General features: G+C 39.9%; 1 protein-coding gene across 1 annotated transcript in view; it reads left to right on the forward strand.

Moving 5' to 3' along the window:
* PHLPP1 (PH domain and leucine rich repeat protein phosphatase 1) overlaps positions 1 to 23,972 on the forward strand; it is a 135,818-nt gene that overhangs the window by 98,588 nt on the left and 13,258 nt on the right. Inside the window, exons 5-12 of the mRNA XM_030265406.4 lie at positions 1,547 to 1,693; positions 2,213 to 2,443; positions 4,419 to 4,621; positions 6,221 to 6,281; positions 8,144 to 8,239; positions 12,086 to 12,241; positions 20,323 to 20,523; positions 21,531 to 21,693. Coding sequence (XP_030121266.4) covers positions 1,547 to 1,693; positions 2,213 to 2,443; positions 4,419 to 4,621; positions 6,221 to 6,281; positions 8,144 to 8,239; positions 12,086 to 12,241; positions 20,323 to 20,523; positions 21,531 to 21,693 — 1,258 coding nt within the window. The remainder of the gene's footprint in view (positions 1 to 1,546; positions 1,694 to 2,212; positions 2,444 to 4,418; positions 4,622 to 6,220; positions 6,282 to 8,143; positions 8,240 to 12,085; positions 12,242 to 20,322; positions 20,524 to 21,530; positions 21,694 to 23,972) is intronic.

Here is a 23,972-nt window from a genome sequence, read left to right on the forward strand (position 1 = left end):
CATTGTTTCTGCAGAGAAGCATTTTTTCCCCTGCAGCACTAATTTGGTTGCAAGATTTCTTTTAGTCTTCATCTAACTGTTCCAAACTTCTGCCTCCAGCATGGCACAGGGTGTTCAAAATTTGTGATAACTCTGGCAATGATTTTTCTATTTTTTTTTTCTCCTGCCATCATAGCACCAAAATATCACTAGAGAGTACAGCATTCCCTTGGTTGCTGCAAGCCTGTGTAAATGCTATATGTGTTTGCAACCTACCTTTGGGGCTCAGCAGCCCTCACTGAAGTACTCACAGCTCTCACAAAGGCACTGCTTATGTTTCAGCTGAATTTTAGTCAGTGACATGAGTTTGATTTAGGCAATACTGAAGGTGTGTGCCAGTTGATTGCAGTAGCTGCTAGGGATTTTTCTGTTTTGTTATTAAAACTCTTCAGCCTTTTAATGCTTGATGCATTTGCTCTCCATGTTTCCTGGTTGTAGAAGGACAAAGTTGTCTGAGGTAGGAATGGGCTGATGCAAAGCCTATGGATACACTGGCACAGGCTGCTGAAGATTACTTTTATGTGGAATAGCAGCACTCATGGGTGCAGTTTTGCTTACATTGCCAAGTTATATAAAAGTCTGCTCACAAATATAAAGGACTTGATCCTTAATGAAGGGAAAATTAAGTCCAGATAAAATGTCCTGGTATAAACCATGCCAGAAAGGAAACTTCCTCCCATCTATCGGAATCTGACACAGATCTTCTCATTCATCCTTTTACTTGGCTTTAGGCACACCTCCCAGTGGTTGTCAGGCAACCATAATAATGTTGCTGAACATGCAGGCTGGCTAATTGGATTGTCCCCTTCTTGGGTTTTTTTGTTTAAGTGGTTTTGGTAGTTTTTAGTAAAGCAAACACATGCAAGTTGGTTTTTCTTGGCTGATGGCATAAACCAAGGGGCTTTAAGAGTTCTCTGACATGTCAAGGACAAAATTTTGCCTCTGTCACTACAGAAGCTGTGCTAAATTCTGTTTTAATTCAGCACATTTCCCACTTGTATTCCAAACAGTCTATTCTAATGAGAATTTTTGTTTGGAAGGCAAACATGAATGGTCCTGAGTACACAGGTCACCAGTGCCACAAAAAATTAGTGTTCAAATAGTCTGAGAATTTCCTGCACCTTTTAACCTGTGTCAAAAGAGTAGTTTTACTACCAAAAAGTGGGTTTGGGAAAATAGCAATGCTTTAGTACAAGGTGAGATGCCACAGAAGTGAAATATATAATAAGGATGGCAAGGGATTTGTTCTTTGTTACACTCATTGGAAAATGCATTTAATGTGTTGTTCAGGAGGGTTTGTTTCTCTTTGTCAGCTTAACATGAGTGAATTCTTATAAGTGGTGTTGAATTTGAGTGTCTGGTAGTTTCCCTGGTTATTCTGAGCATATACATAAAAATGCATGTGATTTGTATTTACATAGTCAAACTTGCCTTATATTAATCATTGCAAGGCAACTTAGTATGAATTACTTATTTATTTACTTTATTTTTTCTTATCTCATTTTAGATTCACCAAATTGAAGAGCCTTAACCTTTCGAATAACAATTTAGGAGACTTCCCACTGGCAGTCTGCAGTATCCCAACCCTGACTGAACTCAACCTGTCCTGCAATGCCCTCAGAAGCATTCCAGCAGTTGTAGGCGAAATGCACAAGCAAGTACTTTCTTAGAACTTTCACATACACAGCCTGACAATAACAAAGGGAACAAGCAGTTTCATGACACTGCATAGTGCTATGAGAAACAATTTAAACTTACTGGGTTCTGTCAGAGCAGACTGGCTTGTAGATCCATATGGAAGCAATTGCGGATGGAGGGAAAGCATGCTTTGTGCCTCAGAGCTCTTCCAGTCTCCAGCATTTGACACAAAGGTCACCTTCACGGTGAAGAAAATATTTTAACCCTTCTTGCTTATGCTCTTCAGCTGTCATACAAATTGTAGTTCTGGAGATAGAGCTGTCTAAGAGCCTACACTTCATAGTTGCCAAAGCTTTTAATTATTTGGTGAATATCTTCTGTAGCACGTTACAGCGTTATTCATTAACATTTTTCTTTCTGCTGCCCTTTTGTATATTGTATGTCACTGTAACTGCAGATCTGTGTGTTTGAAGGAATGAAATGTGATTTAACAGGTCACTCACTTTCTTCACTCTCCCTTCCCCTCTTCTAATAGCTTGCAGACATTTTTGCTGGATGGCAACTTTCTCCAGTCCCTTCCTGATGAATTGGAGCATATTCATCAACTCAGCTATGTGAGTCTGTCCTTCAATGAGTTCACTGACATTCCTGGAGTGCTGGAGAAGCTGACTGCCATGGATAAGCTGTGTATGTCAGGAAACTGCATAGATACCCTGAACCTACAGGTGTTAAAAAGGATGCCTCATATTAAGCATGTGGATCTAAGGTAGGTATTCAGAAAAAGGGAAGAATAAGTGAGCCTAAATTATTTGTGTTAAAATAGCTGCTCCTTCGCTGTCAGAATTGCCTCTGGGTATAAATCTCTTGTGTTTGTCCACTGAACCATGTTTCTGGTGGTGTTATGTAACTGCCAGCACTTGCCGTGACTTAGCCGTGACTCTTTGAGGAAGTTGGAACACTTAGGTGGATCAGTAGGTAGAAAAATTAGTTTTAGGGGAAATGAATGTTTGCAGCAAAGGATCAAACAAAACAGAGCCCGGGATGCTTGTGATTCCTGCAGTTTGTGTTGCTGTAGTGTTAATGCAATAGACATGATAGTCCCTGACCCAAAAAGCTTCTATCTGTAATGTTACAGATTTGTGAGGTGAAGAAAAGGACATTGAAGATGAAGGGGCAAAAATAGATATTTTACTATTTCTTGGTGTGTTAAAAGGCCTTGTCCACCATGAGTAATTGATTTTTATTTATACCCTCAGAGGAGTCCAAAATGATCCTTATTACAAATGGCTCTGGTATGAGGTGGTTCTCTATTGTTATGGTCTTTGGGGAAGACAGATTCTGCAATCAGCTGGTCAAGGCTCAGTTTAGAGCCTGGAACATGAGGTCCATATAACTTTGAATTTTGGGACCATGCAGTTAAGCTAAAGTAAGATAAAACTCATTTTACTGTACTGCCATGTAGCTGTCAGTCTAGGAAGGGCCAGCATAAGTTTAGCTGAAATAGGTAGGTGAATTCTGAAGTGTTTCTGGTAGGGTTAAAATATGTCTGTATTTAAAAGCAAATAAATTTGCCTCAGAGAAGGGATCTTATGGCTGACCTGGCCATGAGTTCAGTGGTTCAGTTCCAACCCCCTAATTGTGTGCTGCATCCTTTCTGCACCTAGCAGTGAATAGTGGTTCTTTGTGGTGCTAACTGAAATAGTAAATATTGTACTTGCTGTACAATGAAGTGCTTTGCTTCAGTGAAATCACAAAGAAGCATTCTGCTTGCAGATTGAAAATAGAAAAGGTACGGTGGTGTTGGAAGGGACATATTACCCTTATTCTTTTAACTGGAAGATGTGGCTACTCTAAAACCACAACTGTTACACAGGGGGCAATGCTTGGAGAACAGGAGCAACAGGAGAACTGGAAGTATTGTCATCTGCTGTAGACAGGGCTCAGCTGGCTCAGGGGTCAGCAGAAGTTACTGTACTGATTTTAGTGTTCTGCTCAGAGCTGGGAATTTGAAACTGATCTCTTTGGAGTGCTCTGCAGTCTTAAACTTTATGGGGTTATAGATAATCTCATTCAGTTACAACTTCTGGGGAAGTTGCTGAGTATCAGCAGTATCAATGCACTGCAGTGAAGATGTGTAAAACCTGTCCTCTTTATCTGTCAGACCCAATCATCTTGGATTTTTGCTTTGTTTTCTTTCAACACACATTTTCAGGTCTCTGAATTTGCTTGCTGTAAAACATGGAGAGAAGAGAAGCAAATATATGGGAATTCATAAGTCTCAGTTTGGCCTTTCAATAAGGCAAGGGTCTCCAATACATGCTGGTTACTTGTATGTGCTGGATTTTTCCAGCAGATGATAGGCCAGCAAGAACTGTAGAGGTTTTGTTCTTTTCCAAACTATTGGGCACAAATAACATCTTTTATTTCTATAGGCACAGTAACAATAATACTTAGCTTCTTGCAGGGCTTTTCATCAGTAGTTTTCAAAGTAGTTTAGAAAGGATCTTGGTGTCATCATTCCTTTGTCATGATGGATAAAGCTACAGAGCATTGCTATCCTGCTTTTCAAAGGATTAAAACCATAACAGAATAAAGGGAAAAATACTAAAAGTCAACCTTGATCAGAACCTGAAAGCATTCTAGTTTAATCCAGTGCGGCTGATTGATTGTAGAGTGAGCAATGGTTTGTCAGCAGGAGCCTGCCTTATAACTACACCTAATCTCCTTTTTTTGTTTGCAAGATTGAATTCAATTAGAAGATTGGAGTCTGATGAAATAGATTTTCTGCATCATGTGACCCAGCTGGATCTGCGAGACAACAAACTTGGGGAGCTGGACGCAACAGTTTTTAACAATGTGGAAGTGTTACACTGTGAACGGAATCAGCTGGTGACCCTCAAAATCAGTGGCTATTTTCTCAAAGCTCTGTACGCTTCCTGCAATGGTGAGTGCATTTTCAGGGCAGCTGTGGTATTGTCATTGTACCTGGTTCTCTGTGAGATGCTTGTGGAGTGTAGTGCACATAATCAGGAGGTTCTTGACGCAGTCCTAGATAAAAGGCTTTCACATGTGCTGTGTAATGCTGCTGGCAGTTCTGAGCTTCGGAAGTGTCTTCCAAATAATAACACAATTTGGAGGTCTATGAACTGTAAAAATCTTAGAAATTCCTTCTCTATGTCAGTAGAAGGGAGGGTTCTTGGATTTGTCACTTGGTTGTATTGATGTGTTGCTCTTCTAAAACCGGTAAGGAATTTAGTACTTTTCTCTGCACTGAGAAAGTTTGAACAAGTGGCCATTTGGGAGACAAGCCAAAACTATAAACTTTTGCTCCTCCCTCTAGCTGCTTACCCTGTCCAGAAGGCTGTGAATTCATAATGGTGACTTCATTTGCTCGTATTTGATAATAAAAATAATGCAGCCTTCTTCAGCTGCATAACTGTGTCTCTGTGTTTCATGATCAGAATCTGTTTGATCTGTCTCTGGAAACTGTATTACTTAAAATACTCAGTTTGCACCATGATTTTTATCGTTTGGAGTAGTTCATTGTGGAATAAAGAAAATACAAAGTAGAACATTTGATGAGCAGTCTGAACTACCTTTAAAAGGCTGTCATCTTGGCAATATCTAAGGTTGCACCTTCATTAAGTATTCATGCCAGGATCTTTGTAGCTGAGAAAAGCTAACATAATCTGAGCATGTGCTGTTCAACATGGGCTGAGAATCCAAGTCAACCCATGTCTTGCAACCAACTGCCTATTTGGTCGTGCTGTTCCTCCTGGCTTGTCCTCTCATTACCCTTGGCCACCTTGTTTTCATCTCATTTTCCAAAGAAACTACTTGTTAGAGTTGCACTTTAGTTGATTTTTCTGTAGGTTTAAATAAATGTCTCTTTGGGTTATGGGTTTTTTTAAACTTAGCACTAAGCACTAGCTACCTGAAACCTTAGGATATGAACTTTATTTTGATTGCTTCAGTAATAACATTACTATCTGTAGTTGTGTTATGAAAGATCTGTAAGGCTGCCTGCAACTGGGAACTCCACAGGCATGCCAAGGCTTATGTGATGTGTTGACAAATACTCTGGATCTTGCCATTCCCTAAAGGACTCTGTTATTCTGTAACTTGCTGTTCCAGAGTGGGGAGGTTCCTATCCCATGCTTATATCTCAAGTAACCAGTGAGAGAAAAGTAGAGCAGTTTTGTGACAGAGGGCGGTGGAGGTGAAATTACAGCTCTTGTGACAGAAATGTTAAAAATGAGAATTTGCCATGAAACTTTAAAAATTCTCCAGTTTCTTGTCCCAGTTCAGTTACATAGTGTCAGTCATAGCAAGTACAATGTGACATAGCAAATGTACGAAGACATAATAAAGAAACAGGACTTACAAGGGGTTCACAAAGGTCCAGATCTTCAGAAATTTTTTTAGGTTATTGATGTGGTCTGAAATCTCTGGGTGTTAGGTCTTAAAATAGTTCTTATGGAACAGTCATTTAAATGCAAATCTTTATCACCACTTTTCTTGTTACATATATTTTTTCCCCTAGAACTTGTTCACCTTGATGTGTATCCAGTTCCTAATTGCCTGGCTTATATGGATATTTCTAGGTAAGAGTATGTTTTTTTTCTTGGACCTGTGAAATATAAATCAAAGAGACTTATGGAACAATGAAGTTCACTGTCATCTCGCTAAGTGGGAATGGGGGTAGAAATTGGACCTTGGGATAAGAAAAGAAATTTTCAGAGTTAGAGGATGCTTTTTTCCTGCTGGTCAGTTCTTTCTTGTTTCGTTTTAATAGATTTACTTTTTTTTAAATTACTGCCCAAATCAAGATTTCTATTTCTTTATAGTTAAAGAGTTTCCATGATTTGAAGATTTCCTGTCTTACAGAGTTAGAACATGATGATTCAAATACACACCAATCTGAGACTTGTTCAGAAGTAACTTTCTGGATATGTCTGCATCGTAAGCCCAGCGTAGGTGATGGTTTGATAGTTTACTCATCAGTTTGGCAGCTCCTCGTAGTTCTCTGCAGCCCTGGCTGCTGCAAGGATGTCTGCAGTTGCCATTTGAATGTATACATAAATTTCACCTTAATGAGAGAGGCGGGATAAGGGAAGAAATGGAAAAGGGGGTGTTTTAGTTTGTTTTACAGTTCCAGGAATGAATCAGGAAAACATTTATACACGTGCTTAATGGCTGTCTTATTTAAGAAATTACTCATCTGCATTTAAAGTGATAATCTCATTCATTAAAAATCCTGTGTAAAGCACTCTCGCTATTGAGGGTGATCATAACAATTAGTGAGCCACCTGGGCTAGCGGCCTTCAACTTGGAAGTTTCATCAGCCCTCAGTTACTCACATTGTCCTAAATGTAACACACTTGTGTGACTAAATGAGTGATTTATTGAAAAGCACTCTTTGAAAAGCTGTTTCTTCCATTTATATGTTAATGAAATTGGTGCAGAATGCATGATTTTGATCACAAAGCCCTTTTTGTGCTTCATTGCAGTGATGGCATTTGTAACTAAATGGGTAGGGTGTCCTTAGCTTTTTGGAATTTGGGAAATCCGTTTGAGATCAGAAAGGAAGCTATCTGAGAAGATGGGTTAGGTTACCATTGCATATTTTGATTGAGGACCATTGCAGGAATAAACCAAAGGATACGAGTACATGGTTGATTTATATTCATGCTTCATAAGCATCCTATTCCTGAACTTCAGGTCTGCGAGTGCTTGACTGTTATTTGATGCCCAGTTTGCATCCGTGTATTCTGATGGAAATAGTCGTTATGTGAATGCATTTGCACACAATCTCCTCCATCTATCTTGTGCTGCTAATTTTTGTCTTTAAGACAGGATACAGGAGTGCCCCACAGTGCCTATTGGCATGTTTTTGGTGCAGTACTTGGAAAATCTTGCCTTCAAGACATTAGCTTCCAGAAGGGTTAGTTTCTGTAAAGATAAATGCAAAAAAAAGAAAAACAGTTGGCTTGAAAGATACGCACAAAAAATTTTTGCTCTGTTCAGTGAGATAGCAAAAGATTGGTAGAGTGAGCTTCGTTGTATTTGAGAGATTGAAGAGATATTTCAACTGTGTAAGGTGTGAATATCTTCTAAGGAACATCTCAGAAATCAGAAATTTCTTCTCCATGGAGAGATTTCAGCTTTGGTACTCTGATATTCTTAATACTCCCCTGGTAATTTGGAAGCTTTTTTTTTTTTTTTTCCTAGTGAATGCACATGTAGGGAGATAACAATGCTGTTAGCTTTCTTGCCCCTTCACTCAGGACCTGACTGCACTGGTTATGCCCTTGCAGAAGGACGGATGATACAATCTCACAGGCATCATGCTATGTAGCAGATTTGTTTCCTGCAGGTATCTGTATCTCTCTTGAGGCTGTATTCTTAATAGCCTTTACATCTCAATTATAATTTAGTTCCATCTCTTTGTGTTCTTTATTCATAGAAATCACCTGGAGAACCTGCCTGAGTGGGTGTGTGACAGCAGGAAACTGGAAGTGTTGGATGTTGGCCACAATCAGATACGTGAGCTGCCTGCCCGGTAAGTCATGCAGACCAGTTCCACAATGAGGAATAGGCTAAACAATTAAAAAATAATTGCTGAGTCAGTGTTTAGCTTGTTCCAGGGACTGTCAGGGCCGTTTTATCTTTTGTTTGATTTTTTTTTTACCTTGTGGGGTGTCGTCATGCCTCGAGCTTCCACCCAGCCTTTCTTCTTTTACTTTCATGCAGAGAAAGTAGTGCCTTTGAACTTTGAAGCTGTTCATGTGGCTCTTCAGGCAGGAAAGCCCTTCATTTTTAATACTGAATATTAAATATTTACAGCCATAATTTTACATGACAATTTGGAAATCGCACTTGTAATTTAGTTTCAGTGATGCTTAGAGACTCCAGTTCACAGCGCTGTTTGAGGGGAAAAGGGTTTAAAGAAGGGAAAGTTTCATCAAGTAAATTCCTGCAAGACCGATTGCCTTCACTACCAAGATGATCTCTTTTCCTCAAGTCTAAACTTAAAATTGATAAATATAAATGACAGAAAAGAAGTTGAGAGGAAGCAAAATAACAGTTGAGTTTAAATAATAAATGAGTCTTGCTATTATTTGTTCTAGAGAGAGCTGTCTGTTCCAGGTGGGTTACTGATTAGGTAGTGATGTTGGCGATTTTTAAATTCCTGCCTTCACTGGAAGTTGTTCTGTACAGTTTGAAAGAGATGTTGTGAAAGATGATGATGTATCATGAGCTACTAAATCGCATAATAAGCTGAGTTGGAAGGGACTCACAAGGATCATCAAGTACAAATATTTACCTTAAGGAGCTGTACAGCACAGAAAAGCATCAGAAAGCAAGAATGATATTTTTTTCTGGGTCAGATGAATGTGTAAGATGGTGCAAACTTGTCCATTTTAGTGTCAGAATTGAGAAGAGATTTCGAAAATATGGGCCGAAGAGGATGTGAGGAGATTTACCAAGCAAACTAGCACGTTTATGTGCAGACTATTAATCCCTCTGTTTTTTCATGCACACACACACACACAGAGAGAGAGAAAAAAAAAATGAAGCTGTGCCTACTCAGAAGGTGGGGGTGCAAAAGTTCATTTTTCTTTCTTTTGCACTTCATAACAGCCAGGACTTTCAAGGCACACCGGATATCTCTGGGAGATTAATGATTAGCTGAAATTAGGTACAGTCAACATCCCACTTGTCTCTCCTGCCATCTTATCATTAACCCCAGGAAATAGCTTATCTTTGAAAGTTATTCTTTGTAGTATATGTCTAGATAGCTTAGCTCCTAATAAGTCAGTTCAGTTTTCGGGTCCTGTTCCATTCAAGAGGCAGGCTTTGAATATCTGTTAAATTTTAGGGGTAGCTTGTGTTTGGACTCAAATGCAAATGGCTCAACATGCCTAAGTATCAAGTAAATGCAAGTAAAAGCTCAATGAGTATGTTAAGGTGCACTGCTCTGTGCTTTTTCTTCTACATAGAATAGCGTTCTGAAAACCTGTGAAGTGAATCAGCAGGGCTCTCCTAGGGGGCTGCTTGTGACACTTAAACACAAATGTTCAAGCTAAACACAAATGTTCAAGCCTTGAGTGACCACCATATTCCTGGTAGGATGAAGATTGCATCTGATCTAAACAAACTACACTTGATGCTGTGTGTTTGCCTCTTGAAACAGAAAAATAGTCCTTGAAGACAAAGAGTTGAAGCAGTTGAGATGGAGGTTTCTGTACTAGCATTTGTCTCAATTAAGGAAAAAGGGGAAATATCCCCTGGAGTGTAATGCAACTGTTTTAGCTTTAGAAGTACTGAAAAATAACAAAAACGTAGTCGGTCTTAGCTATGCAGGACAAATTCATAAAAATCATGGTGCCAAAGAGAAAGGAAATGCTTCAATTAGGAGTTGCCAAAATGATTTTGTTGCCATCAGTGAATAGATGTTTGTATGTGGTTTTGTTCCTTTTTGTCTGTTTTTTTTAAAGATCTATCTGTATTCAACATTGTGTTCTCTCAAAGAGTTGTTTAGTAAAGGAATTGGTAGAATACTTACATCAAACCATGTTTTCTGAGAAGATGTGGATGATGAATGATGTGCTTGTCCTTGGAATTTATTGATTTCACCAAAAATTCCAGTGGGAATTGGGCAAGTGAGGAAGCTTCCTGTATGGAAGAGCAGTCCCAGCATCCTGGTTCCCCACCCAGCTTGAGAGCTAGGCATCCCAGGCTCATCAGGAGCTTGTTTAGTTAAATGCTCTTCAACCTTTTTTCAGCTACCCCAAGTCCTTCAGTGCTTGTGTGACTTAAAAAATAAGACAAAGCAAATTAAAAAAAAAAACAAAAAACCAAAAAAAAACAAAAAAAAACCCCAACCAAAATCCCCCAAAGACGTACTAAGTTCTTCTGAATTACAGAAAGAGAAAATATCTGAGGATTTTAGCACAATTTCAACTTTTTTTTTTTTTTAATTTTAAAATGGTGCTGCCCCCAGCCATCCTAAAAAAAAACTCCAAGGGAGTTATTTTTTTTTCTGTCAATCAGTTCTGTTTTCTACCCTGATATTTGGTGTTGACAGTATTAGCCAGTCTCAAAAAATAGAATACAAAGGCAAATCTATAACTGAGAGATTTTTCGAGTAAAAATAGAGCAAACCAAAAATGGTTAAATAGTGAATACATAATAGATAGGGTTATCACTTTGTTAAGTCTTTTCACCCTGTGTTTAGCCTTCTGGAATGATAGGGCTGGCTGTTGATTTGTATGCATGGTCATAACTCAGACAATCCGGCCAAATGAGATAACTGCTAACACTGGCACGCAGATACTGAGAGTGACGGTATCTGTCAAGGGGAAAATACTCGGCGTACTTGATTGATGATTTTGGCGCAATAATCCCATGACCTGGTGCATTGTAGGGAAGGGGCTGGGAGGCTTGTTATGTGTATTTGGGTCATTGTGACAGAGGGAAGAAGATTTTTGCTTTAATGCTGAATAATTCGAGAGTGATTGAAGGAGGTCAGCATGTTGCATGGGCTCGCCAGATTAAACAGTACAGTAATAGGCATGTAAGACAGATATAAGACATGTGGCAGATGAAGAATAATCTTTTTTCTTAATTTGCTGAATGTGGTTTCTGTTCAAAATTGAGTATTGCTCTATTTTTGATTTCTTTAGGTGCATACCCTCATTTCTTTGTTTATCCCGTGAATTTAAGCTATACTGTTTGAACAAAACAGCTATTTTTCTCTATATGTTGCCCTCTTCTGCTCTCCCCTTCTCCCCAGCCCCACAAACAATGGAGCAGGGGGTTGGGACTCCAGGTCATCTATTGGTTGTAAAAACTCAAGAAAGTAAAGCCGATTAGATAAATTTCATTTGCTGTAGAACTGGAAACGAGGCTTTATGTAAGTCTGGTATTAACAGAAAAGAAAAATTGTGGGGGTGGGGAATTGCATTGGATTATGAGTCAGCACATGATGAGTACAGCACTATAAAGCTTGTGGGGTGACTGGTGATTTCACCCCCACTTCTGAAGTGCTTGCATTAGCTAGGGGGATCCCACATGTGCAGATTTCTGCAGCCTTTGTTAGCAATTACCTCCTTCACTGTCGTGCTTCTATGTTAATGTTTTATGCAGTGCCATAAAATAACCCTTTGTCACTACTTTCACTCCTGAATCATCTGTGAACCTCCTTCCCTGTCTCTTAAAACCTTTTGAAGAAGTTGGTGTAGAGTGGGAAGACATTCTTGGATCTGTGCGTAATTAATACCATGTCTGCTAATCAGTTGGCTGAATCACTTTCTTGTAATGAGCCATGACACCATATTTAAATAATCAAAGGAACTTTTCAGTTTAAATTTTTCTAATTTCTGGTGGTTTTATTTCTCTTAAGGTTGTTTTACAATAGTAGCTTGCGGAAGCTGCTGGCGGGACATAATATGTTAGGAAGGCTCCCAGATCGGCTTGAGCGAACACAGGTGGAGGTCCTGGACGTGCAGCACAACCAGCTCCTGGAACTGCCTTCTAACCTGCTTTTGAAAGCAGACAGGTAAAATTATAAAGGAATTTGATTCTTTTGACTTGCATGTGATGAACCTTGCTTGGCGTGTTACTTCCTGGTTCAAATGGTAATCTGAGGTTCCCCTTATTTGAAAGTTGCCAAGCCTTGTGTGGTAAGAACAGATGTCTGCCCAACTCACCAAAGCACATTCTTTTTATTCTGGTTTTGTTTCCTTATATGGTTGCTTCTTTTTTCCCACCAAGCTCCTGCTGAACACCTACTTCTTGAAATCTAGCTGTAGAGTTAACATGCTATTTTCTACTACATATACTGAAATGGTTTAGTGGCACTTTCTTTAAATATATATTTCTCAGGCTTATTTGATGGAGTGTGAAAGCTTTTTTTCCCCCCTTCAGTCAGAGGCTAGAACTTATTTATACCTGTCAAACAGAACAAAATCTATCCATAAGGCTGTCAGAATAATTCAGTTATTCCCCTGTCCCTAGGTTTTGATTTTTTTCTATGCTTTTTAAATGTTTGTCACTAATTTAGCTGGTGTCACCACTTGATCTGCTTTCTGGATTCATATTTTTATGCTGTTATTTCTTTAGTATCAGGGTCTTCAAGGTTTTGCGGTTTTTTCTGAATATGAACATATCCTTCAAGTGACTGTGATTGAGAATATAGGAGGTTGGTAGCATCATCTGGGGATGGTGGATGGGCTGGCCCCACTTGGTGTCAGCATTCCTTGCACTTCTTCACTTCCACATTTAGTCATGGGATTTCTGAGTGCTCAATGCATGCATAATTTAACAGACAGTGAGACTGTGTGCTGTGGGATTTTATTTCTGATCCTGGCTGTGACAAAAGGACTGCAAAGCTCCTGGCTTTCTTGAGAGGTGCAGAAGCAAAAGAGGTGGTGATCTTGCTGGCAGAGTTCCTTTCCCAATTAAGAGTATTGCAAAACCCCTTCTTTTGTTAATTCTGTCTTGAGCATCTGGTTAAATTTCCTGGAATTGACTTGGTGAATTAGATTGGTGGTTGAGATGTTTTCTAAATAAGCTCTTTAACTATTGACTGTGTTAACTTGGAAGGAAAAGAAACCTTTTAAGTAATTTTCAGAGAGCCCCTGGTATTTTGAAAGCAATGAGAGAAATAATTTTGCAAAATTTGTATTAAAAACAGGTTGTAGGTCTGGGATGTAGTGTACCACAATTTTGGCAGAGAGAGATCCTGATTTTTTTGTACTGCAGCTCATCTCTAGGCACGGTTGGGTTTTTTCTGGGTGTGGGTTTTTTTGTTTGTTTATTTTTTTTTATATATGCATTTTGGTTTTGTTTGTTGGGTTTTTGTGATGCCAGAATGAAAAACACAAGGCTAAAAACAGGATTGGGGATTGATTTCCAGAAGTTTGCTAGGAATATGCTGAGAAGATATGGAATTAAAGAATACTTTGAATAACAGTATTAAGTGGCTGATTCAGGCTTGGGGAATTTTTTCCCCTCTGCAGCTTTTGAGCAGTATAGGGCTGATGTTTTCAAAGTCTTTTACATATCTTAACAAAGTCATGCACCATCACAGGAGATGAGCAGAGCTTACACATTCTGACATCTCATCACCAATGCAGCCTCCCTTTCCTGTGATGATAGTAGAAGTAGATACCCAACCCAGGTTGGTTTGGGTAGTGTTTTCCCTGTTGATCCCTACCTTTTAACTTGGTTTAAGATGGTATGGCTTATCCATGTTGGTTCTTCTGTGACTGCTGCAAAAGTGAGTACTCCGAAGGAAAACAGCATACAGGTTAATATATTAGTGTACAAGGTCAGAGTTTTAAGTTTGGAATTTCCTACGCATAACTTCTTTCCTTTTCAAATACTTGCATCTATCAGCAGCTAAGTGTCAACAGAAATGTGTCTGGAAAGACATTCAGGAGATTGTTTTGCTTTTAAAAAGGTAAAACACTTCTCTTCTCCAAGCATTCCCTGGGAAGCACAATCTGTACTGCCAGACGTGCCAAGAGAACCGGTTCTCCTGAGTGGTGTGCCATGGTCTCTACCCAGCGTGTAATATTGGACAAATCACTTTACCTTACAGTACCTTTATCTCTGCATAAAATTACTTGCCTTTTACAGCCTTGAAAAGATTTGGGTTTGTTTTGGTTTGGTTTTTTTTGAAAGGTACTCAGGTCTGTGCAACTGACAGATGATATCTTGTCTGGATATGAAGTCTCATGCTGTGAATTATAAACACTTTCTCTTTCTCAATCCTGAATATTTGACAAAGTGGGTGTGAAGTGCCTTGGGCAAACTTCAGCACAAGCACTGGTGGGCTTTGACATCTAGAAATCTGAGGAAGGAAAGGAAATCAGTGCACTGGTGCACAAAGAGAGAATATCACTTTCACTAAAAAGAAACCCCAACCAAGCCCCAAATACTGAAAAACCTCAGTTCTCTTCATAGAAGAATCTATAAACATTGATTTTCTGCCTTATTCCTTCAAAAAACAATGAAAAGGTGTAATTTTCTGCTGAAGAGTATAATTAGGGATATTTTGTTGGTCTGCTTTTTAATTAATTTTCTATTTTAAACTGTTAGTCAAGGAGAAATTGAGGACTAGCCTGTGACACATCTCTCTGACCAAGACAGAACTTAGTTCTGTTTATTGCACTGCAAGTATGCACATCTTGATCATGTTAGCAAGGATTTCTCTTGTGGGGTGGGGATTTTCTTGGCAAGATCAGTGCTACAGAGGCAACCAGATAATCTCTTCATTTCTCATTACCATATGCTGGAAAAACAGAGAATTCATGCAAGTGCTGCAGCTGATGGAGAAAACTCCCAAACCGAATCCTGAACCTTTTTTTGTGCACCTACATTCCTTAAGCCTTTCATTTCTATCCTCTGCTGCATCTGTTGTGATGCCTTTTCCGCTGTCAGATTCTTGTACAGACATTTACTGCCTTCCTTGAGCAGCTTGCAAGCAAACTACCATTTAATGGCATGGACACTGTTACACCAAGTGCTCTCCAGATGAGACGAATGAGTCTTCAAGAGCTTTAGCTGGGCACAGTAGAAAAGCAGTGACCGTGGTCAGGCAGAGATAAAAATGAGGAAGCACAGTGTAAGGTGGGCAAGGGTTTGTCTCTTGCCTAATCCTTTCCAGTTAGAAGGAATGCTTTCAGTGTCAACCCTTAAAACAGCCATCAGATTTCTTAAAGCATCTGTGTGGTGAAGATTTTTAGCTGTGATGTGCACAGCTTAAACCTTGGGCTTTGCTTTGCGGTGTCTGGTAGTGGCCAGCTGTGGTGGTGAAGCCAATGTCAGCTATTCAGAGCTTGTCTAGACTCTGTGTGATTTTTGTTTTCAGCTTTGTTCAGCTGTTCTTACCTCATTTGATTTTCTGTTTGTTTTGAATTTATTTTATTGGTTTTGGCGGGTTTGGCTTTTGCTGAAGTTTTGGAAGGTGACCCAGTTAAATTTAGTCTCGTTTGATATTTGCCATTTCCACCCACTGTGGCTGCTTCTTTGTGATGCAAGGATTCAGTCCTATCCTGGATGCAGGGGAAGTGTGAGGGAGGAAACCAAGTCAAATGAATGCCAAGTGCTGTTTGAGTGTTTGATGCACATGCTTGTGTTACAGAAATGTTTTGCCACATTTGTCTCCTTGTTGCTAGGTTAAAGATTGCAAGCAGGTACTTTAGAAACTGGGGAAATCCCAGTTTATAAAATAGCTAAAGATAGGTTAGAAAGTAAGAGCTGAGGACAGAGCAGCAGTTAAGTGATTTTTCTGGCAGTCCATCAGCAGGAAGAGGATTCACTTGAATTCCGTCTTTTAATTTATTTTATTCATTTTTTAAAGAAGAAATACTCTCTTCTGCAGAGGCTGGCAGAACAGATTTGATTTTTTTCCCCCCCTCTCTCTTTTTCCCCCTAGACATGCTTAGCTTACAGGATTCTTCCTCACACACCTGCTACCACATTCATAAATTATTTCAGTCTTAGGCAATCAGAAATTGAGGGCATGTCTCTGCAGAAGGCACTGAAGAACAAATTTTGTATTTTGATTGCTCTGTACTGATGGAGATCTTGGGGCATAGGCCAAACTGGAGATCTTGATTTCTCTGCATATTCTCTTTTTGCAACTGCAGTGTTCTTTCCAACTCTTATCAGTACTTTCAAGCTAAACACAGTGGGTTTGATTTGTTGCTGCTTCACCAAAGAATGCCGTTGTCTGTGTTCCTCTTTTCAGTGTCAAACATTCCTAAGCCTTTTGGAGAACTTAATTTTTTCAGTGTGTCTTGCCCAGCAAGGCAAGTTTATTAAACTGCCTCAGAAAATAGTAAGGAATTCAGAGGTGCTGTGTTCTCTCAATTGTCTCTATTCAGCTTTTGGGTGTGCTAGAGGTTGGTATTGGTAGGCAAAGTTCAAACTTTTTGCAGCTTTATATTGAAGATATTCTTCCTCTGCTTTTAGAAGTTCAAACCGAGATGGAATCTTCTGGGTATGAAGAGGGAATGGATATAACTGCATATTAGGTGATTTTAGTTGAATTAAATCCATGCCCTTGTTTCTAGCCTATTCTTTGGGACAGTTCTTTTTCTTATTTTTGTGGTTTGGAGAAGTTAAGTCCATTGCTGGATTTAATACCCCAAAAAAACCAAAGGTAACTTATTTCAGCCAGAGGAGAATATTCACCTTGTCTAAGCTGCAGAATTCAGACATCTCCCTGCCAGCACTTTCATTTCTTTCTTTATCTGCTGTGCTCTTTTAGTACTTGTTAATTCATGCTTTCCTGGCTGTATTGTTCTCTGGTATGTGCACAGGCTGCTGAATTCATGTCTTTGTAGTGATGCTGTAGTTTTTTTTCCATGAGTTTGTGGTGTAGTGTGTGGGTGGAATTGGAAAGGGGAAACAATTAATTTTGGACTGGGCTTTAATACTTGACATTCTGTTTCCATCTGATAAGCAGAATGAGTGGGAAATCTTCAAGGAACATGAATCAGTTTAAGTCCATGCACAAGAGAGATGGGAAGAGTAGTGCCCAAGTAAATCTCCACTCCTCTGGAGGGCATTTATAAGATGTGCCTTCTAAGGTAGCAGCTGGCACATTGCACAAGGATGAAGAAATAGGGGAGTGGAAATAACCTGGAGGAGGACTTCTGTGTTAAATCAGTGTGAGGGAAAACCTGACGGGCAACTACAGTTTTAGGTTTTGCTGGTTTTTTTTTGGTGTTGGGTTTTTGTTCTGGGGTTTCTTTGAGCTGGTGGTGGTTTGATTTGTGTTGTTTTTTTTCTTTTCTTTTTTTTTTTAACATAAAATTATAGTACAGAATTGACAAATCTTTGGTACTAGCAATCTGATGGTTCATTCTGTTCTGTACCCAAAGAACAGTGTCCCTATTTTATTTAATTTTTATTTTTAAATCTAGACAATATCTTGAAAGAATTATTATGTCAGAATGTGTTTTGCCATTTTAATGTAACAGCTGGTCTAAAAACATGTAAGCAAGCAACACACTCATTTCCAAAAGCTGATTTAATTCTACTTATGTCATCTGGAGACAGAGATGAGTATGTGTCTGTTCTGATTCCGATTGTCAGTTGTTTAAGGTGAGACACTCTGCTACCACAGGGTTCCTGTTCTAAGCTGTTGGCAAGACTTTTGCTAGTCACCTAAACATTGTGCACAACAAGGCAGTAGCCTGTAGGTTAGGATGATGGGGATTTATTTCCAGTGTCATTGTATCACTCACTCCCTGGAAGGTTTAGCGAAAGATCAGAGTGAGGGGAATGGTATGTGTGTGCAGAGCATCAACTTTCTTCTCTCCCTTCCCCATTAGAGAATACATGCCTCAAAACTTATTTCCAACAGGAGCACACAGATTCCACTCAGTTTTATTACCAGTGAGGGAACAAATTGAAGTATCTTGTTACATTTCACCAATGCTGAAAGCTTATTAAAAACAGAAGAATTATTAATTTTTTCTTTTGAATTTAAAATGGCTACAGTACAGTACACCGTATCAATTTCAGCTGTATCAGAGTAATGTTCCTTTTCTTAATTGAAGCTTTTAGTTGTACTTTGGGCTAGCAGGTCTTGATCAGACGTCACAGCCATGGGCTGTGATGCTCTCTAAATCACCTCTTTGGCTGCTGGTACCTGTGAAACACTGCAAGTTATTCTCATGCAGCTTGCAAGAAAGAAACCTAAGATACAGGTCCTTCTTCAGAAGAGCATAACCTTTCTCAGGGTGTGTTTTGCTGTCATCTCTTATACCCATTTTTCCTGTGACAACTCACTTTTTCCACCAGCCTTAAGCCTTTCCACCTTGAGCTGAAGATGACCATTTTGTACTATGAATGGTACAAAAAATACTGTGACTTTAATGTTAATCAAAGTGCCTTCATCTTGTGGAGTGGGAAGACTACCCCATGTACATTTGATTGAAGTTGCCAAAGTAGTAACTGTCTGTACTTTAGTAATAGCTGTACTTGCTGCTGTTTAATTGAGCACGGCTCTGTTGATGCGATATGCTTTGGTTTAATGATCCAGCCTTGAATGAGCTTAGTGTATTTTTAGTTTGTAGCTAAAGGGTGAAAGTGAGCATCTTTTTAGAATAAATAAATAAATTAAAAACCCCTTCAGCTTCTTATTTCCTTCTCTGTACTAATCCTTCCTCTCCTCCCTTCCTCCTCTGGATTTTTATCACCCTTGTGAATAATGAGTGAGCCTGAGGATTAAACTGTGTTTCTCTGAAGTGGACTCCTCTGTCTGTGTAAAACACCTAACCTGTTTCAGTTCTGTGTAGTGCTGAGAGGCTTTTGCTTCTGATGGAAATAGTGGGTTTTCTTTAATCCTTTGGCATTCCATGTGACTCCTGTAGCATGCCTGACCCTTACTTACTGCTGAACGAGTTTGAACCAGCTGCTATTCCTGCAAATCCACTTCATTCATTAATAGGTCTTAAAGGTCAGTGTGGACTCCTGCGTGCATGGGAGCAGCCATCAATATTTTATCACTTTCTCTTAAGATCGATGACAGGAATGTACCTACCTTTTGTGTCCCGGTCAGTGGGCTTTACAGGCTTGAGACAACACACTTATGAGTCTTTTTTCTTGAATGCAGTTTTGCTCTCTGCAGCTGCCTGTTCCCATTAGTTGGTAGGAGCAGGACAGCCTGGACTGAACGCAGTCGTTGCAGACTGGCAAGCCCACACTTCCTTCTGCATTGCTCCAAGGCAGCCTTTTCTGGAAACAGAAGGAAGGAAGAGAGGTCCCATATCTGTTGAAAAGGCATAGTCATGCCAGAGTTACTTACTAAAGGATAAATAGTCTTACATTTCTATTTGTTTGGAATTGCTGGTGTGAGTTCTAGCCATCAAGATACTACAGTGCTGCTGTGATCACCATACTCCCCTAACAAACATGAATGCTCTGCCCACAGAACCTATATATATACCTCAGCAGGTCTTGTCCCATCCTGGAAAAGGCCTTTGGGGGAGAAAAAAAGGCTTAATTTCTGTGCTCCTGTAGTTGTTGTCGACTGCAAAAACATGGGCTTCTGCTGTGTTGGGGAGCAGGGAAAGGGCACTCAGAAAAGCTTCATAGGGATAAGGCTCCCTTGCTGCACACATCAGCAAGCAATGATGTAACTTTTAAAGTTCAATTTGCTACTAGCGCACCTTAGACCAGAACTGAAAAATTGGCTGGCTTTTTTACCTTTGACTTGTTTAGTCACTTGAAAGGCAGTTCTCATGGTTCGTCGATGATGAATACAGAACTCATTTTCATGTGTAATGAATATGGAAATTATGTGGTTTGTTATTGCTCTTTCCTGTAGCTACAGCTGTAGTAACATTGGAGATACTGAGCTCTTGATAACAGGATAGAGGCACTTTGATGTACTCCTTTTGCTGATGTTTTGTTCTGAAAAATGTGGTCATTAAAAACATGATCAGAAGTTTTGCTCATGTAATGCTAGGCTTTTGGTCTGTCATAAACTTGTTGCTTTTGACCTTTACCTTATGACTGTCTTAAGTTAACTCTTAAAAATAGAGATTTTTATTTATAGTTCTAGGTAAAACCTGCAGGATGTTTGACTGAACTCCCTTATGTAACTTCTCTTTGCAGCCTGAGATTTCTTAATGCCTCTGCCAACAAACTGGAAATGCTTCCTCCGGCCACTCTTTCTGAAGAAACCCATAGCATCTTGCAGGAGTTGTATTTGACCAATAACAACCTCACAGATAAATGTGTACCCTTGTTAACAGGCCACCCACACCTAAAAATCTTGCACATGGCTTACAATCGCCTACAGAGCTTCCCTGCAAGGTAAGGAACTCATTTCACTGCCTCTGGCCCATGGGTGGGTGGGCATCATAAAGTGTTTTCACAGTAAGAACCAAATTGCACAGGAATGTGGTGGCTGAGGCTGCATTTTGGGTGTAGTGGTACCTCAGTGGGTGGATTTCCCCCGCTTATGCCCTCCTGTGCATTGCTACCCTCTCTTGCAGTACAGAGAAGTGAGTGATGCTTGTTACTGGTGAGTTTTCGTGGTATTTGAAACTCTTCTCAGCTGGCTATTTTAATTCAGCATGGTCACTCTATGCTTTTGGAAGCCAAGCGAGGAGATCTCTGTTCTCCCTGGCTTGGTAACACCTGGTGAGCTTCTCCTCACAAGAGATTTGTGAGTGCAGCCATCTGGAAATGTCCTCTGGAAGTGGACTAAACTCCACTAGGGAAAAGTCCTCTCAATTCCAGAAGGAGATTCTGCTTTGGCAGCAATTTCTGTGCTTTCGGTTCACTCTGTTTTAATCAGAAATTTTTCAAGTGTAAGATGTGCTGTAAAACTGATGGGGTACAACCTTGAAAAGGCGATGCCAATAAATAATGGAAGAGACATCTCTGTCCTTGTGTGATATTCTGAGCAGCTGGGCTTCAGCAGCAAGGAGAAGGAGATGAATTTAGGGGGAAGGGCTGAGTGGGGTGCTAGAAGCAGGAGGGGAAAATTTGGAGTGGAGAGATGTAGTGAGAAACTAGGGTTGATAGAAAGGGGAGGAAGAAAGGAGGAAAGAGTGAAAGTGAGCTGGTGAGTAGCAGGGATGTAAGCAAAATAAGTAATTTGAAAGGTAGCATTAACAAACACTGACAGAAGAAGTACACATTTTGTTTCACAACTGTGTTAGCATCTGACATGAGGGGAGATGGCAGACACTGCTGTGAACAAGAATCTCTGTGATTTTGTCCTCTTAAAGTAACAAAACCATTGCTCTTATCACCGCTTCAAAATAAAATATGCATCTGATAGAAGAAAAATTCACAAATTCTTGTTTTCATAGCAAAATGGCCAAGCTGGAGGAGTTGGAGGAAATTGATATTAGTGGGAACAAACTGAAAGCCATTCCAACAACCATCATGAACTGCAGACGTATGCATACTGTAATTGCTCACTCCAACTGCATTGAAGTCTTCCCAGAAGTCATGCAGCTTTCTGAAATAAAGGTATGGAATGAATGTGCTTTGGAAGAAGCAAGTGTAATGCAATTTTACCAATTCTTTTTTGCCCTTGGGTCTCTCATTGCTGTGGGATAGTATATTCTCAGAGAGTGTGGGGATCTGATAGCTGCTTTGTCCTCTGAAGTCATATGCAAAATATTTGCCCCTGTGCAGCCTCAGAGTAGAACAAAGAGGAGCCTCAAAATCTGATTTTTTGCTTACCTTGGTTACACTGTATCTTTTCTGCCAGATAAGTGTTAATTGTCTCCTGTGACAGTCTGTTTTGATATGACTTAAACATTTGGCAAGAGCTGTGTGTAATTAACTCTTGCTGCAATTGGTTGATTCTGTAGGAATGGACTTCGTTTGGAGTGTGTCTTAAAAACCGCAGAAGCTACAGGATAGACCTCAGGGACAGAGATAAATTCAGGGAGCACAGGATTTGAGTATTTAGGCAATCAACTTTTATTTTCCTAATTGCTGTCATATTTTGCACAACAGGAAGATTAGCTAATCTGTCTCCTGTCTGTGTTTCCAGAAGTAATTCTGTACTTTTTCAACACTTCTTTTTGGAGGAGGTGTTCTTCACTTGACCACAGTATGAACGCTATTCCTTACCTTTTGTGAACTGAGTTCCTGCTTCTCTCCTGGCTCTGGTGCAGAATAGTTTGCACTGTGTGCCCTTTCTGCTGGACAGAGTTGGGAGACTGTTGTCTCGCAGCATACAAATCTTGTGATACAGCAGAAAAATCTGTCCTTCTCTGAGGCTGAGAACTGATTACCTATTCAGGGACTCAAAACAACTTAAGTGTCCTTCTGGCACTTTGTGAAGTCAAAAGGCTAAGTTCCCAGCCTGTTGTGTGTGCCTCGGTGTCTGGGGTCATGGAAAGCAGCAGGAGCAGTAATTCTGTTGGACATGCGAGTATATGTAAAGATGAGCTTTGTGGTTTCAGCCAGGAAATCTCAAACAAATTCGTGGGTTTGAATACTCCTCCCTCTTTGGAACAATGGCCAGAGGAAGCAGAGGGCCATTTAGAATCAATCAGAAGTAAAGCCTTTTTTCTCAGAGGAAGAATTGGGGTGGGGGAGTGAGGCTCTGCATGGTAAACATTTCTTTAAAAATGTGAGGGTGGTGTTAACAAAAAAGAAAAAAAAAAAAAGGTAATGTAAAAATACTGATAGGTCACAGTCACCTTTTTCCTTTTATTTGTGCATCTTGGGGAAAACAGAATGCTTTATAGAAGTGTCATATTTTAAGCGCTGCTTGGCCACATTGAGCTGGCAGTTTCTGCCTGCTGGTTCCCTATGGTTTAGTTCTCTTCAGCAGAGGAAAGAGACATGGACGTCACTAAGAGTTTTGGGAATGCAGGGATAACATGTGGCTTAATCTAAGAGGGCAAAGTGTTCTTTGGCTCCACCTTTGTGGAAGGAAAATGCCTGGTCAGTACTCAAGCCTAGTTTTGACTTCCATGAGATGAGTTTGTACAGTTGCCAGATGGGAAGGTGTCTTGTTAGACATAGGAGTTCTGGAGCTTGGGTGATTTCTCTAGGTCAGGGTTGGTGTTTATCAGTCTGGAGATTAAGCATGTGCTGCCTGCTGTACACGAGTTCCTTCTTAGATATGAGGTAGCACTGAAAATATGCTGAAGTGCCGAATTTATTTCTTTAACTATGGAGTTGGTCACTTGGCGAAATAAGCTTGTTTGTAGCAAAGCACTAAGTCATCTAGTCTAATGTCACCTCTGTGATTGTATCATATTTGATGATTAATCTTAACTGGAGTGACATTCATTCTAAACTCCTGGGGAAACTGTTACTTGAGGTAATGGCTGTTTTGCTTCTGTATTTAATTAGCCTGAGAGGCTGACGTATTATGTTTTTGGTGTCAATGTCACTGGAACAGTTAGTAGCAGCAGTTACTATGTTGTCTGAAATGATTTCAGAAGAAAGACTAGTGTAAATGATGATGCTTTTACAATTGCAATAACTCCAGGACTTCAGACACAAGGTAATTTTAAAGATAATGTCTCTAAGCCTTTTTTTTCACACTACAGTCAGGGCTACAGAAGCTGTGCATTGTCCTCTTTTACAGAGCCCAGTGGAGACCTCAGAAGTACCTTGCACAATACATTTTTAGGGTTTTTTTTCTCTTTTATGACAGGTATCTATACTGTCAGAGTTAGGTTTGCCCTGTACACACTGAAATGTCTTCTGCAAACGGCCAAGCAGCTGGAAGCACTCACACCTGAGTCAGTGCCCCAGACTCTTCCCTGCAGCTTTTGTGT

Source organism: Taeniopygia guttata, chromosome 2 (assembly GCF_048771995.1).
Source record: "Taeniopygia guttata chromosome 2, bTaeGut7.mat, whole genome shotgun sequence".
In the NCBI taxonomy this organism is placed as follows: domain Eukaryota; kingdom Metazoa; phylum Chordata; class Aves; order Passeriformes; family Estrildidae; genus Taeniopygia; species Taeniopygia guttata.